General features: G+C 41.0%; 1 protein-coding gene across 6 annotated transcripts in view; it reads left to right on the forward strand.

Annotated features, from left to right (window-relative positions):
- The first annotated feature begins 5,610 nt into the window (after positions 1–5,610).
- F13B (coagulation factor XIII B chain) overlaps positions 5,611–16,608 on the forward strand; it is a 28,045-nt gene continuing 17,047 nt past the window's right edge. For 5 of the 6 annotated variants that reach the window (XR_009595883.1, XM_060396752.1, XM_060396755.1 and 2 more), the window contains exons 1-7: positions 5,611–5,693; positions 7,515–7,715; positions 9,878–10,063; positions 11,816–11,992; positions 12,358–12,534; positions 15,509–15,688; positions 15,777–15,962. Coding sequence is in view for 5 of the 6 variants with exons in the window: in XM_060396752.1 (XP_060252735.1) it covers positions 5,630–5,693; positions 7,515–7,715; positions 9,878–10,063; positions 11,816–11,992; positions 12,358–12,534; positions 15,509–15,688; positions 15,777–15,962 (1,171 nt within the window). In the remaining variant the exon portion in view is untranslated. Of the gene's footprint in view, positions 5,694–7,486; positions 7,716–9,877; positions 10,064–11,815; positions 11,993–12,357; positions 12,535–15,508; positions 15,689–15,776; positions 15,963–16,608 lie in introns of all 6 variants that reach the window. The other variant, XM_060396754.1, reaches the window with a different exon arrangement.

Genomic DNA, 16,608 nt, shown 5'->3' on the forward strand with positions numbered 1-16,608 from the left:
GTTTTAAATATATACATACATAATGTTACAACCTATGATTTTTGCAAATAAAACCCATACTTTTACATTCTTGGAAATTTCTATCTATGCATTCCTAATCGAAGTCAAGTGAGCCTTAGGAAGCATCACTATGAACAAAGCTAGTGGAGGTGATGGAATTCCAGCTGAGTTATTTCAAATCCTAAAAGATGATGCTGTTAAAGTGCTGCCCTCAATATGGCAGCAAATTTGGAAAACACAGCAGGGGCCACAGGACTGGAAAAGGTCAGTTTTCATACCAATCCCAAAGAAAGGCAATGCCAAAGAATGCTCAAACTACTGCACAGTTGCACTCATCTCACACACTAGCAAAGTAAAGCTCAAAATTCCCCAGGCCAAGCTACAACAGTACATGAACCATGAAATTCCAGATGTTCAAGCTGGATTTAGAAAAGGCAGAGAACCAGAGATCAAATTGCCAACATCCCCTGGATCATCGAAAAAGCAAGAGAGTTCCAGAAAAACATCTACTTCTGATTTATTGACTACACCAAATCTTTTGGCTGTGTGGATCACAACAAACTGTGGAAAATTCTTTAAGAGATGGGAATACCAGACCACCTTATCTGCCTCTTGAGAAATCTGTATGCAGGTCAAGAAGCAACAGTTAGAACCAAACATGGAACAATGGACTGGTTCAAAATTGGGAAAGGAGTACATCAAGGCTATATATCGTCACCCTGCTTATTTAACTTATATGTAGAGTACATCATGTGAAACTGGGCTGGATGAAGCACAGCTGGAATCAAGATTGCTGGGAGGAATACCAATAACCTCAGATATGCAGATGACACCACCCTTATGGCAGCAAGTGAAGAGGAACTAAAGCGCCTCTCAATGAGAGTGAAAGAAGAGAGTGAAAAAGCTGGCTTAAAACTCAACATTCAAAAAACAAAGATCATGGAGTCTGGGCCCATCACTTCATGGCAAACAGATGGGGAAACAATGGAAACAGTGACAGACTTTATTTTTCTGGGCTCCAAAATCACTGCAGATAGTGACAGCAGCCATGGAATTAAAAGACACTTACTCCTTAGAAGAAAAGCTATGACCAAGCTAGACAGCATATTAAAAAGCAAAGACATTATTTTGCCAACAAAGATCCATCTAGCCAAAGCTATGGTTTTTCCAGTAGTCATGTTTGGATGTGAGAGTTGGACTATAAAGAAAGCTGAGCACCGAAGAATTGATGCTTTTGAACTGCGGTGTTGGAGAAGACTCTTGAGAGTCCCTTGGACTGCAAGGAGATTCAACCAGTCCATCCTAAAGGAAATTAGGCCTGAATATTCATTGGAGGAACTGATGCTGAAGCTGAAACTCCAATACTTTGATCATCTTATGCGAAGAACTGACTCATTGGAAAAGACCTTTATGCTGGGAAAGATCGAAGGCAGGAGGAGAAGGGGACGACAGAGGATGAGGTGGTTGGATGGCATCACCAACTTGATGGAAATGAGTTTGAGCAAACTCCGGGGTTTGGTGATGGACAGGGAAACCTGGCATGCTGCAGTCCATGGGGTCGCAAAGAGGCAGAATGACTGAGCGACAGAACTGAACTGAATACAGTTTATTATCCATAGTATTTTTTGATTTTATGCTTGAGAGCAAGAAATTGACATTGTGCATTCTGTACTGAAAATTATTGAATTTTTCTCAGTAGGCAAGTGATTTTTTTGAAGTGTTATTGTCTGTATAGCATCTAATTTTTGTTTATAGCAATGGAAGACTAAGACATTTAAAAATCTTTACTGATTAAGAAAAAACTGCCTTTTGGGTAGCTTGTTGCTAGTAGCTAGGCTTGCTAACAGGCTTTATTTTAATTTTTATATTGTTCACTCAGTCAAGAAAGAATAATAATCTACTGTAGTTCTGCTTTCAACCAAGAGGGAGAACTCCAATGAAAGTATTTTACTTATGATTTCTTTATCAGAGGTAAACATAGTGCAGATAAATATTTATTTACAATTTTTATTTGATCGTATATGTATTTGTTGCTATGTGTAAATATTTCAGCCTACGTAAAACTTGCTTATTTCTAGGAATACTTATGGGGGCCTACCTAAAATAGTGCTTTTTCATCTCACATAAGTATGGACCCTTTTTCTCCCTCCAATTTTGCAAAAGCCTACTTCAGAAACTAGTCTTAGAGGGCAGAGTTTTATTCTATGAGTAACATTCTATCGTTGCTACAGATAACTTTTATATTTGGTATACTTGTGGTTTATTTTCAATTACCTAAATGAGGAGGCGTAAGAAACATGGGTTTGAGCCCTGGGTGGGAAAGATCCTCTGGAGGAGAGCATGGCAACCCACTCTAGTATTCTTGCCTGGAAAATCCCATGGACAGATTCTATAGTCTATGGTGTCACAAAGAGCTGGACATGACTGAAGCCACTCAGCACCCACACACATGCACCTAAATGAGAACAAAACAAAATTTGATCTAAACTTTGCCTTTCCTTTGCCAAAGCATCATTAAGCTTCAACCTGCAGAGCATTGCAGGAGTATTAGAAACAGGCTCTTCCTGTTGTCACTAGTCGTGATTGATCTTTATTGAGGTACATTCAAAGAATAGTCCAGTGACTTATGTTTATGTTCAGTTCAGTCAGTTCAGTTCAGTCGCTCAGGTGTGTCTGACTCTTTGCAACTCCATGGACTGCAGCACGCCAGACCTCCCTGTCCATCACCAACTCCTGGAGTTCACTCAAACTCATGTCTGTCGAGTTGGTGATGCCATCCAGCCATCTCATCCTCTATCGTCCCCTTCTCCTCCCACCCCCAATTCCCCCCAGCATCAGGGTCTTTTCCAATGAGTCAACTCTTCGCATAAGGTGGCCAAAGTTAGCAACGTTATTAAGGACATGGGTTTCTCAGTGTCTCCCTCCACTGGTACTTTCTCTGAGGCTCTCTCTGCGCTGTGGCCACTTTCCTACAAGCCCTCTCAATGCCACGTGTGTCCTCCCTCCTCTAAAGTAGGTGATGACCTCCTGGACAGGCAGCAGCCCTCTGCTTCCTTCACATGCAGGCGGCTTTTGAGTGAAAACCCACCCTGATTCATAGCCTTGTTGTCAGCATGCAGATGTTCGCTCTTCAACAACCTCCATCCTGCACGTTTCGAGATGCTCTTTATTTCAGGGTTTGAGGTACATAATATTCGATTTGCCCAAGACTCAGAATGTACACCTAAAATTTCTACATTTCTTTGTAAATTTCAAGTCAAAAAATACTCTGCAAAACTGCTGAGTAGAATTAATGATATATTTGCTTTATTTTTTAGAGAAGCACACACAAATACCATTTACTTTTCAATGTGTCAAACAAGAGCAGGTGGATAAATGAATAAAGACATGATTTTATAAGTATAATAAAATGTTGATGGTAGAATCTAGTGGGGGAGGTTACGTTTGAAACTGTTCAAATTAAAAAATAATCAAAATAAGCGGAGGCCGTCTTTATACCTTAATTGGAAGTCACTTAAATATACAGAAAGAGTAGAATGGGTAGGTAATCCGCGTCACATTAGCAAAGTGGAAAACTACTCAGGGAAGGAGTTATTCACTATAGCCCCAGACCAGGGTGAATCTCACAAGCAGAATGTTAAATGAAAGAAGCCAGATATTAAAAAAAAAAATACTATCAGGTAAGAATCGAATCGCCAGTCTATGTCCGACGCAGGATACAGCATGCTTGGGGCTGGTGCACAGTGATGACCCAGAGGGATGTTATGGGGAGGGAGGTGGGAGGGGGGTTCATGTTTGGGAACACCTGTACACCCGTGGTGGATTCATGTCAATATATGGCAAAACCAATACAGTATTGTAAAGTAAAATAAAGTAAAAATAAAAATTAAAAAAAATACTCTAGGATTTCATATATGTAGAATAAAACTGGGGGCTTCTCAAGTGGTACAATTGATTAAGAATCTGCCTGCTCAACACAGGAGACACAAGAGGTGAGGGTTCGATCCTTGGGTTGGGAAGATTCCCTGGAGCAGGAAATGGTACCCCGTTTCCAGTATTCTTGCCTGGAAAATCCCTTGGACAGATGGGCCTGGCAGGCTACAGTCCATGGAGTTGCAAAGAGTCAGACATGACTGAGCACGTATGCACAACAGCCATCACAAAATAAAACCAGGCAAAACTGACCTATGCTATTAGAAGTCAAAATTGCATTTATCCTGGGAGTGGACCTTGGCAGTGACCTGGGGTGGGAGGGAATCAGAGGGATGGTGCATCCTGTCTCTTGTTCTGGGTGCAGGTTCACAGCTATGTTCAGCTAGGGAGACTTTTGATCTGTGTAGAAATGGTTCATGCACTTTCCTATTGTATTTTAAATAAAATTTCCAAAATTGAAATAATAGGACTTCCCACCTCACGGTATTATTTTGTAGTTTAAACTAAAGCCTGTTAGAATGTAAACTCCATGAGGGCAGTCATGAGAATCTGGTTTGGTTTTTTTTTACTGTTATTGCTGACTTTAAAAAATGCACAATGTGGGGGTTGTGAGTTAAGTTTTATTGGGGCAAAATGAGGTCTACAGCCCAGGGGACAGCATCTCAGACAGTTCCGAGAAGTTGCTTTGAACAGGTAGTGAGGAAGGTGAATATATATGTGATTTTTGGTGAAGGGAGAGTACATGCAATCAAGCCTATATTTTTTGCAGGTTTCTGCTAGTCACAAGGAGTAGATGTCACCATAAAGGATCTCAATGTACTCCTAGATATGAGGCGATACAAGAATTGGGCTCATAAAATCAACTCTTGAAAACATTTAACAGTCTGATGGACGTGTTCTGCCCATTTTCCCAGAGCACAGAGTGCCTCGTTTCTGCTCTCCACCCTGAGCTCGCTCCCGGGAGTGTTGCAAGTCAGCCCCTGCAGCAGCACAGGAGTTAATCCTTGTGGAGGTAGAGGGCAAAGGCCAAGTGCCAAAGGGCAAGTGCCAATTTGGAGCTGACACTACAAATGCAAGACCAAAGCATGTCCTGGTTTACACCGGGCTCTCAAAGCACTCTCACAAGTGGCAGTTCAGCACACTGCTTGTCTCATCACCTGCCACGGGATACAGACTCTCTCCACATGAGACTTTACAAGCAGTAATAATATTCTATCACCACTCAAAACAGGGCCACTTTTCCCTTTAGCAGCTCAGTCTGTACGACACTATTTTCATATCGGATTCATTAACTCACAGACCTAAGTTCAACCCGTCAATTATTCAGTGGTGGTGAAGAAATCAATGGAGACCAGTGAACTTTACTCCATGGACTTACAATGGGAAATTAAAGTCAAAAACTTAGCCTGCTTTTTATGCAGCTTGGGATAATTATTTTACTTTTCTTACTGTTGCGCTTATTGGTGATCATGTTCTAATTGGTCTGTGGCATGAAAAACTACTGTCCATTAACATGGCTGGGTATTTTTAGTATTATCCTAAGCTATTTAAAATCAATTATAAACATTGTTACAAAGGGACTTAGACAGATGTTGTAAATAATTAACTTTTTTCCCATGAGAAGTATTGTGTACTTAATGAGGAGTCCCTAAGTACTTTTGAATGGTTAAAACCTCTATAAAACACACCACAGAAGATGAAGTCAAAAGGCTTGGCTTTGATTATCATATTAATCATCTCAGGAGAACTCCATGCAGAAGGTAAAACTAATTTTTAATATTCTTTATTCTCTAAAAATTATAAAGTGAAGTCGCTCAGTCGTGTCTGACTCTTCGCGACCCCGTGGACTGTAGCCCACCAAGCTCGTCTGTCCATGGGATTCTCCAGGCAAGAATACTGGAGTGGGTTGCCATTTCCTTCTCCAGGGATCTTCCCAACCCAGGGATTGAACCCAGGTCTCCCTCATTGGAGGCAGACGCTTTAACCTCTGAGCCACCAGTGAAAATTATAAAGGGAAATTCTAACATTACTTCTCTTGAAATTTGAATATAGTCTTTCATTTTTATGTATCAATATTATAAAAAAAGATTCTTATAAGTTGTTATAATATTCAGACAAACTTTTTGCTTTGGGAAAAACTACTAAACTATTCCTAAAATAACATAACTTAGAAATTCAAAACAAGACAATAAAAAAAAAAGAAAAACTTTAGCATCTCTAGTTTTGAGGGCATAAGAGACCAGGATATAAATACCTTAAAGGATATTTTAGGCTAAAAGTATCACGATTTGAAGTCAAGTTAACCTTAATTCTAGTTTTAGACTAGAATCCATTCCTAACACTGCTAAGCTTGTATAATTTTAATTCTCTGTCCTTACAGTGAGAGCCTAATGTGGGAAATTTGAAAAAGAACAAACCACAAATCATCAGCAAGATTTTTGATTCTTGATGCCTTGATTTTTATCCTAATTTATTCTTTGGTTGAAAGATCCTGGAGGGGGTTGCCATTTCCTCCTTCAGGGGATCTTCCCGACCCAGGGAAGAACCCACATCTCTTGCATCTCCTGCATTGGCAAGTGGATTTTTTTTTAAAATCACTGCACCACCTGGGAAGCCCTTGATTGGATACATTAGACAGTACAGATAATTAGTAGGACCATACGATTGAATATGTAAACAAGGACACTTCTGAGAATGCAAGTGGGGGTTAGCGATACTCACGTAGGACAGCAGGGCTTAATCGGGACTGTCCAGAAAACGGTACCTGTGGACTCCCTGTTAGAAATCTCCCTGCCCAGACTGCCTCATGTCGCGAGGTGAGTGTGAGTGAGGAAGGCAGTGCACAAGTGTGGGCCCTTTAGGAATAGTTCACGGTGTTTTTGGGCTGCAGGGATGAGAGACCAGGCAGGTCACTGAGTATCAGGAAGAGGAATAAACAGAGTAGGAAACCATGGCCACAATGCTCTTTTAAAACACCAGAGGGAATTTGTTGACTAAAATAACCTACAGATTATCTACAACCACTTTTAGTTGAATAGCTTACTACAAATCTTCTGCCAAAAGAGGTTTTGCCATTAAAATTATGAAATAGAATTCATCTGATTTGATGCATTTAATTCTGGTATAAGATAATTTTTATATGAATAGTTTCCTGTTATTTTTCTGTCTAATTAGGAAAAAAACAGCTGATATAATTGTCTATTAGCTGTACCATGAGACATTGCCATATTTTAGATAATTTTGTAATTATTGTGCGGTTATAATCTTCTTTCACACAAAGAAATGTCAGCTGTGTTCTATTTCTATTAGAACATGCTGCTTGACAAAGTTAGGGGATGCTTCTCTGAGGAAGTGGCCTACCCAGACTAATTCCAACAATTGGGATTTGGGGTTGCTAGCAGATTAATTCTGATTGAAAAGTATTGTCACAAAAGTACCTTAAAACGTTAAGTAATGGAAAGTAAGTACTGGCTACAGTGTCTGCAAACACTTTGAAATTTAAAATCTATTGTCACTTGCTCACAAATTGTATGGTTTTAAATGTATTTTTCAGTGTGCAGCTTATTGTTTCCTCATTTCAGAGAAGCTCTGTGGTTTTCCTAGTGTGGAGAATGGAAGGATTGCCCAATATTACTATACTTTTGAAAGTTATTACTTTCCAATGAGCATAAACCAAAATCTGTCATTTTCCTGCTTGGTTGGTTATACGACTGCGACTGGAAAACGGGAGGCACGGACCACGTGTACGGCAGCAGGCTGGTCTCCAGAACCACAGTGCTTCAGTAAGTCAGTGGTGGGGCTGCTCTCAGGTGATAACTCACAAACAGATTAGCTGGTGAAACTAGGGGCCCCAGAGGGCAGGTGTCTGAACCTTTCGGTAGATATGGGCAAATTATCGGCCCTCGGTCTTTTCTACAAAATGAAAGCATATTCTGAAATTCTATAAGCCATGTTCTTCATTAAGATGTTGTCTTCCTTATCTTTCTGCAAGCAGTTTTATTTATGTATTTATTTTTGGCAATGCTGGGTCTCCGTGCTGCGTGGGCTTTCTCTAGCTGCCATAAGGGCTACTCTTTAGTTGTGGTGCGTGGGGTTCTCATCGAGGTGGCCTCCCTTGTTTCAGAGCAGGGGCTCTAGGCACACAGGCATCCATAGTCATGGCATGTGGGCTCAGCTGTTGAGGCTCCCGGGCTCTAGACCACAAGCTCAAGTGGTGGCTCGTGGGCTCAGTTGCTCCTCGGCGTGTGGGATCTTCCCGGATCAGGGATCAAACCCACGTCTCTTGCACTGGCAGCTGAATTCTTTACAGCTAGGCCACCAGGGAAGCCCCCTTATCTGTTCTTAATAATACTCTGGGAAGAGAATAAGGGTAATTATTGAAACTGTTATCATCACATGGCAAGGAACAGACACACCATCTAGTTACTTTGAGGAATGAGGGACTTATACAGAGAATTCTGCGGGAGCCAGAAAAATATCTGATGCTGGCCTTAGAAGTATGAGGTTGTTACTCTAGTATTTTATCATTTGAAAGACTCCTCTCTCCTTTGTATGACTTCTCCTTGCATAATATCCATTGAACAATCTGTTTTTCTGAATTTTTGAGTTCAAATTTGTGGAAAGGAAATCTGTTTGGCAGAACCCAATATTTCATGTCAGGCTACACTAGAAACACTAAAGATTATCAGCTGGTTTCCAGGGGCTCAGGTGACCTCTCTGTTGACACAGTTCCCAAGCTCTGTTTTGCAGAGTAAGGGGCTTTGGTTGAGTCAGTTTCATTTAGAAGAAGTACGATGTTTATTTACAGAGGTTGATATGTCCAGTAAACATATCCATGTGGGATACTTATCCATTCCATGACTTGTGGATAGATCACCAATTTAAGTTTTACACTTTTTAGTGTTAACACAGATCATAGGTTAACTGCAATAAATGAACCTCATTCATAGCTGGAGGATAAAAGTAAATTAAACATCTGAGATGAGATGGTTTGAGAGCAGTGAAATAGCAGCTGGAAGAGGATGAAGAGGGTCAACACTGCAGGGTCAGGGCTAAGACATACCCTCTGCGGCCAGACTGCCCTGGTGGATCCTCCTCTACCACTGGGAAGTGGCTTAAACATTCTGGGCCGAACTTTCCCATCTATAAAATGGAAATCATGCAACTTCAACGAGATAATCCGTATAGAGTGTGTCCACACAGCAAGTATGACATATTTAACACTAACCTTGGACAAATCTCTTTCACCTTTCTGAATTGGTTTATTATGAGGGTCCATTAATCATGCTCAAAAACTGATTGAACTGCATTCGATGCTAAGATAAATGTCCTATTCTACACATCACTGTCCCAGGTATTTACTAAAAATTAGCTGTGTGAACTCGAAGTAGCATGTCTGTGACTCACAGTCTACATAGACTGACGAAGGAGTCTTACTGAGCTCGTAGGCAATCAGAGGCTGAAAAAATGATGAACACAATTTCCACAATAACTTGTCTGCAGGATTATATAAGGATTCATAGAGTAGGTACATGTGCTTTAGCTACATGATGTTGAAAATTATCAAATGCAGTGGTCTCAAAAGTATTAGGAAGTGAACCTAAAAGAAAATCCTTCTATTTCCCATTAATGATAATTAGAAGCAGATCTCTGGATATATTTCCTAAAGTAGATGAGGTAGGGGTGGGGATGACTGAGAAAATTGAACTCAGTGCATACCAAGAATTTCAGTATCAAACTGAATCAGCTTTTAAAGATACTTCCAAAATCAAATATAATCAAGGAATTGTGAATTCCTTGTTTAACATTCACAAAAAAGTGAATTTTTTTCCTCCTTAAAACTCCAAGAATAACATTAAACTTTTACATTGTTAGTTTTACAACTTTTAAAAAAATAAAGATTAATTTTCATCAATTTAGAAAAGAAATATTTTTCTCCCCACAGAAAAGTGCCCTAAGCCTGACTTGAAGAATGGTTACATCTTTGATTCAAAATTATCTTACAAAATACAAGAGAACATGCGCTATCGTTGCGCGTCAGGATACAAAAGCATCGCAGGGAAGGATGAAGAAGTGGTTCAATGCCTTGCTGATGGGTGGTCTTCCCAGCCAACCTGTAGGAAAGAACATGGTACGTGTTTAAGAATCATCTCCTAAACCTGAAGACAAGAGCTTGGGAGTTCAGTCAGTTTAGTGCTTTCTTAGAGTGACAGGTATTTTTATTGAAATATAGTTTATTTTTTAGTATATTTACCAATGCAGGCAGTTATTATGTTGTTTCCTTCAAATGTTAGGTGTTTCCTTCATCCAAGGGACCCCATCTTCCACAGCACACCTACTCCAGGAATTCCTACTTTCTGATAGTAAAAAAAAAAAAATTGATGTAAGATAAAAGGAAAGAACTTTAATGAACCTGCTTTTTGCAACACATATAAATGATTTCCTTCATTAGACAAGAATTTGAAATAATGCACATTACTTTATTCTGCAAGCCAATATCAGATAAACTTAAAAGCAATCATTTGAATATATGTGTGTGTGTGTGTGTGTGTGTGTGTGTGTGTGTGTGTGTGTATATATATATATATATAGAGAGAGAGAGAGAGAGAGAGAAATGCTGGACTGGATGAAGCACAGGCTGGAACCAAGATTGCCAGGAGAAATATCAATAACCTCAGATATGCAGATGACACCATATGCAGATGGCAGAAAGTGAAGAGGAACTAAAAAGCCTCTTGATGAAAGTAGAGGAGAGTGAAAATGTTGGCTTAAAACTCAACATTTAGAAAACTAAGATCATAGCATCTGGTCCCATCACGTCATGGCAAATAGATGGGGAAACAATGGAAACAGTGAGAGACTTTATTTTTTTGGCTCCAAAATCACTGCAGATGGTGACTGCAAGTCATGAAATTAAAAGACGCTTGCTCCTTGGAAGAAAAGCTATGACCAACCTAGGCAGCATATTAAAAAGCAGAGACATTACTTTGCCAACAAAAGTCCATCTAGTCAAAGCTACGGTTTTTCTGGTAGTCATGTATAGATGTGAGAGTTGGACTGTGAAGAAAGCTGAGTGCTGAAGAATTGATGCTTTTGAACTGTGGTGTTGGAGAAGACCCTTGACAGTCCCTTAGACTGCAAGGAGATCCAGCCAGTACATTCTAAAGGAAATCAGTCCTGAATATTCATTGGAAGAAGTGATGCTGAAGCTGAAACTGCAATCCTTTGGCCACCTGATGCGAAGAACTGACTCATTTGAAATGACACTGATGCTGGGAAAGATTGAAGGCAGGAGGAGAAGGGGACGACAGAGGATGAGATAGTTGGAAGGCATCACTGACTCAATGGACATGAGTTTGAGTAACCTCTGGGAGTTGGTGATGGACAGGGATGCCTGGCGTGCTGCAGTCCAAGGGGTCACAAAGAGTTGGACACGATTGAGCGACTGAACTGAACTGAACTGATGTATCTATCTATCTATCTATCTATCTATCTATCTATATATTTATCTATATATATATATACATGTAGTTAGTGTGGTGTTAGCTATTTAAATTATACAAACTTGCAGATTGGACATCATGAAAAACTTATTAATGCACAAATCTTCTGTTGAATTGTGGCCTTTGGCCATACTCCAGAGCAGAATTTGAAAGATGGAAGACCAGTAGGGTTAGGATGCAGAGTGCATGAAAAAAGGGACTCAAGAGACAAAGACAAACTTTGACTATTTTTCAGTTTTGCTGACTGTTGATTCCATTATATGTTTGTTAAGATTCAAAGTAAATAAAAGTTGAAAATACTTTCTGAGATTTCCTTTTAATATTCTAGATTCAGGGATGAAGTCCATAAAACAAATGACTTTAATTTTCTTTTTTTTTAGAAACATGTTTGGCCCCTGAATTGCATCATGGAAATTATTCCACAACACAGAAAACATTCAAAGTGAAGGACAGAGTACGATACGAGTGTGCCTCTGGGTACCACACAGCTTCTGGGAAGAGGACAGAGGAGGCAGAGTGTCACCCGTACGGATGGGCCCTCACCCCACAATGTACCAGTAGGTTTCCCCTTTGAAGACAGCTGCTTTCACTCTGAAAAAGTCCCTCCCAGAGATGGATGCAAGTTGTTAGGCTAATTAAGTTACTTTTTCCATAATTTTGCTTTTTTTGCTTCTGACTTTAATAATGTTGACAGTAGGCTTTCCTCATTTCAAGCTCTCAAAGAAGAAAGAATCCTTTTAGCTCAGATACTTAAAATGAGTTTATTGATATTTAATAAATGCATAAATTGACAAGCTTTGCTGTGGATAATAGCAAAGTTGCTGAATTTGAATTCAGATATGGCATGTAAGTAGTAAGCGGATTTTGTTCTAGCAGGAAAAATAACACGTCTTTGTTTTTTTATTTGTTCTTTCATTTTTAGAATTAAAATGCTCTTCTTTAAGAGTAATTGAAAATGGTTATTTTCATCCTGTAAAGCAAACCTATGAAGAAGGAGATGTAGTTCAGTTTTTCTGTCATAAAAATTATTATCTAAGTGGCTCTGACTTAATTCAGTGCTATAACTTTGGTTGGTACCCAGAATCTCCTGTCTGTGAAGGTAACTTTTAAATTTTCATTCACAAATAAAATATTATGTCTGAATCAGCTTTAATTTCTATGAAAAATGTCTCTGATGATATGTAAGCATTCTTCTAATTCCTATTTTAAAAATAAATATTGTCTTTTAAATTACTGCTGTTTTCAGCAGTCTTTAATACATTTAATCTGAGTATATAATTAATATGCTTATTTTTTATGTTAGTCTGTAGAGTGGATACAGCTTTTAAAAATATTGTTAAAAATCTGTAATAAGTTGTAAATCTTTTATTGTAATGAATCATTTTTTTATTGGGAATTAACTAGATCCATTGTGCCAGGTGGCAGCCTTGTAAAGGTACTTTCTTATTACTGGGCCATATATTCCCTGATGTGAAAACACAGACTTCAAAATAGTGGGACAAAGTGCAGAACAAGCAGCACAAAGTTACCCAGAGTGAAAAAGAAAACTGAAGTCATGCTGTAAGGGCGGCCCTCAAATGGGTCATCTGTCGTTTCATTTGTGTCACTGGCTGTGTTCAGGCAGGTGGGATGATTACCTGTTAGGAGACAGCAATTCGATAGTCATGTAATCACACTGCAGAGTTCCATGGAGAAAGTTCTGGTCTAGCAGAAGAAACAGATACAAAAGAGTAATTGATCCAGTGTGAAAAATGGTATCATAAAGTCAGGTATAAGGTGTTCAAACAAACACTGAAGGTTCTGACTGATGGTGTGGGACCACATGTACAGAGGGGATGGATAATGTCTGATCTGGGCCTTAAAAGATAGGTAGGAGTTGGAGGATTGGGAGGGATGGGGAGATATAAAGGGCTTGATAGCCTCTGTTTTCTCTGTAATGTAGAAAACACAGCCATTACTAACAGGCAGGAGAAAGGCAGGAAAGGAAAGCTTGGAAGAGACTAGTGACAATTTGAAACAGTTGCTGGGAAGAATGAAAGCTGAGTGACCAGGGGTTGTGTAGTGGGATTGCTCCAAACGGCCAGCAATCTTTAATTGCACTGAACAGTGATTTTAATTTCTTTTATTAAAAACATTCTTTCTAAAATTTTGCAGTGGTGCCTAACAACCCTGGTCTAACAGTAGAGAGAAGACTGTTGGCAAATTTCCTATAGCATATTATTCTTGAACTTAATGGCAGGGTCTTCCCTGGTGGCCCAGCAGTTAAGAATCTGCCTTCCAGTGCAGGGGATGTGGCTTCAATCCCTGATCTCAGAACTAAGATCCCACATGCTCTGGGGCAACCAAGCCCACACAGCATAGTTAGAGAGCAGCTCAGGTGCCCCAAGGAAGAGCCTGAGGGCCGCAACAGTGAAAAGATCCTGCCTGCTGCAGCTAGGACCCAACACAGCCGGAATAAATAAATATTAAAAAAACTAAATGACAAGCCTACCTACTCATCACTTATTCCACACTCCTCTCCCCGCACCAAAAATTAGTCAGATGCCAACGTCCATGATACGTTTTTCTAGTAAATAGTCCTTAGATGTAAGATGGGCAGTGTTGTAATCTGGGTAACACCTCCCTGCCCCTCCCATCCCCCAAAGATACTCATATCCTATTCCCCGGAACCTGTGAGTGTCCCCTTATGGAACGGAACAATGGGGACTTTGCAGGTGTCATCGAGTTAGGGATCTTGAGATGGGGATAATATCTGGGATTATCCATGTGGGCTTTAAATGTAACTGCAACTGCTATACGAGGAAGAGCGGGATTTGACTACAGAGGATCAAGTATGAGAGGCGGCAGTGGAAGCAAAGTTTGGAGTGGGAAAGGAAGGAGTCGAGCCGAGGTGAGCTGGCAGCCCCCAGGCGCTGCAGAGGCGGACAAGCCACTTCCTCCCTGAAGCCTCTGGAAGAACGCCGCTCTCCCGACACCCAGATCCCAGCCCAGGAAAGCCGACTCTGGACTTGGCTTTCCAGAACTGTAAGAGAATAAACGTGTGGTATGTCAAGCCACTCCATTGTGGTAATTTGTCCCAGCAGTCGTAGAAAATGAATATAGTCAGTATTTTAGAATAGTTAAGAGGAGGAGATTTTAATTCATATAGACACAGGTTCAGCAATGCCAAGATCCACCACTTATTAATAATTTACTTACTTCTTATGTTTAAGTTCCTGTCTATAATATGGGAGATGAAATAGTCCCTACTTAACAAAATTATTTTAAGATTAAAGGAGATAATGAATGTAAAATTCTGGCTCTTTTTTTGTGTTCTATTGCATGAACTTAACAGCTTAAACCCTGGAGATGGAAATGGCACTCCAGTATTCTTGCCTGGGAATTCCCAAGGACAGAGGAGCCTGGTGGGCTACAGTCCACAGAGTTCCAAAGAGTCAGACATGATTAAGCGACTGAGTAACAGCTTAAAACCACATACAAGTGTGGGTCAGCTATAGCTGTGTGTCCATGTCTGATGAAGCAATAGGCAAGCTGTGGTATCATCTGAGGCTGGACAGGGGAAGAACCTTGCCCTCAAGCTTTCTGTGATTTGTGGCAGATTTCTGAGCTTGGCGGCTACTGAGCGGAGGGTAGTAGTGCCTGCTGGCTGGCCCCTGGAGGCAGCCCTGTGCCCCCTGCCCTGCGGTCCTCCTCCCTTTTTGGAAGCTCGCAGACAAGGCAGCTTCTCCTCCAGATCAGTAGGGGGACAGAGCCTTTCGGGACGAAGGGCCTCGCCACACTGCCTTGCGTGAGCATGTGTGCGTGATCACACCTCCACCCTTGTGGCTGTGTTAAACACAGTCACCTCATCACATCATCTCCGCTGTGTTCATCGGTTAAAGCAAGACCCAGGTCCTGCTCCTGGGGAGGGCGTGACTCGAGGAAGTGACTGTCAGGACGTGGGGATCCAAGGGGTGACCCCACTCTGCCTGCCAGACTTCTTAGGGTCCTTGGCACAGCCCAATGTGCTTGTGAGATCTTAACTATTGTTTCTGGTGACTGTACGACTAAACATCCTGATGTTTTTCCATAAGGAAGAAGAAATCGGTGTCCTCCTCCGCCTCTGCCTCTGAACTCCAACCTTCAAGCGTACTCAACCACCTACCGGCACGGAGAAACAGTTCGCATAGAGTGTGGACTTAACTTCGCCAGGCAGGGAGCAGAAGAGATACGCTGTGAAAACGGGAAATGGACCGAGCCTCCTAAATGCGTTGGTTAGCAGCACCTCGACTAAGCTTTCCCTGACGAGACACCTGCCTGTGAAGCTAAATGCTGTCTTCTCTCTCAACTGTCCCCTTCCAGAGGACAAGCAGAGGACGACCTGTGAGGCCCCGCCGTCGGTGGGGAACGGCGCGGCAAACCCGCCCTCCGAGGTTTATCACAGCGGGGATAAGGTGGCATACGTGTGTGAGAGGGGCTATCACCTCCGTGGACCAGGAGAAATAACGTGCAACCATGGGAGATGGACCCTTCCCCCTGAGTGTGTTGGTATGTGTGCTGCGTGTCATATCCAGAGCTAAGCCTAGCATGTAGAATTTTTCATGCTCTTTGTTTAATCCACACGCTTATAGCAATAGTCCGGGGCTTAGAAGAGTTTGACATGCACAGATAGAGCACCTGCTCTGTCATTTTTCTGAAGCATATGAAGCTCTCTGTAGACTCATATTTTTAATCCAATATAAAGAATAGGAAAGCAAATAATTTTTGAATGTCCTGATTCTGATATTTTTGCATCTGTCCATTCTGACTCCCCCGCCCTCTGAGCAATACACCTGGCCTTTCATTTAACTCAAGGATGCAACCAGGTTACAACTCCAGGATGCCACCCTTCCTGTCGTCCTCATTTCTTGGCCAGGTCCTGGAGAGACCTCCACATGTTTACCAAGGATAACTATTGCATAAGAAAAAAGCTTCTAAGGATGCTAGAGAAATTAACAGAGTAAGAGCAAGATTCCTACAGACAGAAAAATGGAACTTTTCATCCGTGTGTTGACTGAGATCTGAGATGAAGAGGGAGGAGAGGAAAAAATAAAACAGGATAATGACAAACGACAGTTTTAGAACCGACCATAATCCTTAGGTTAAAGCACTCTTTACCTTTCTGCTCATCTTAAGAATATCTATAGCATGATTC

This window comes from Ovis aries, chromosome 12 (assembly GCF_016772045.2).
Source record: "Ovis aries strain OAR_USU_Benz2616 breed Rambouillet chromosome 12, ARS-UI_Ramb_v3.0, whole genome shotgun sequence".
Classification (NCBI taxonomy): Eukaryota; Metazoa; Chordata; class Mammalia; order Artiodactyla; family Bovidae; genus Ovis; species Ovis aries.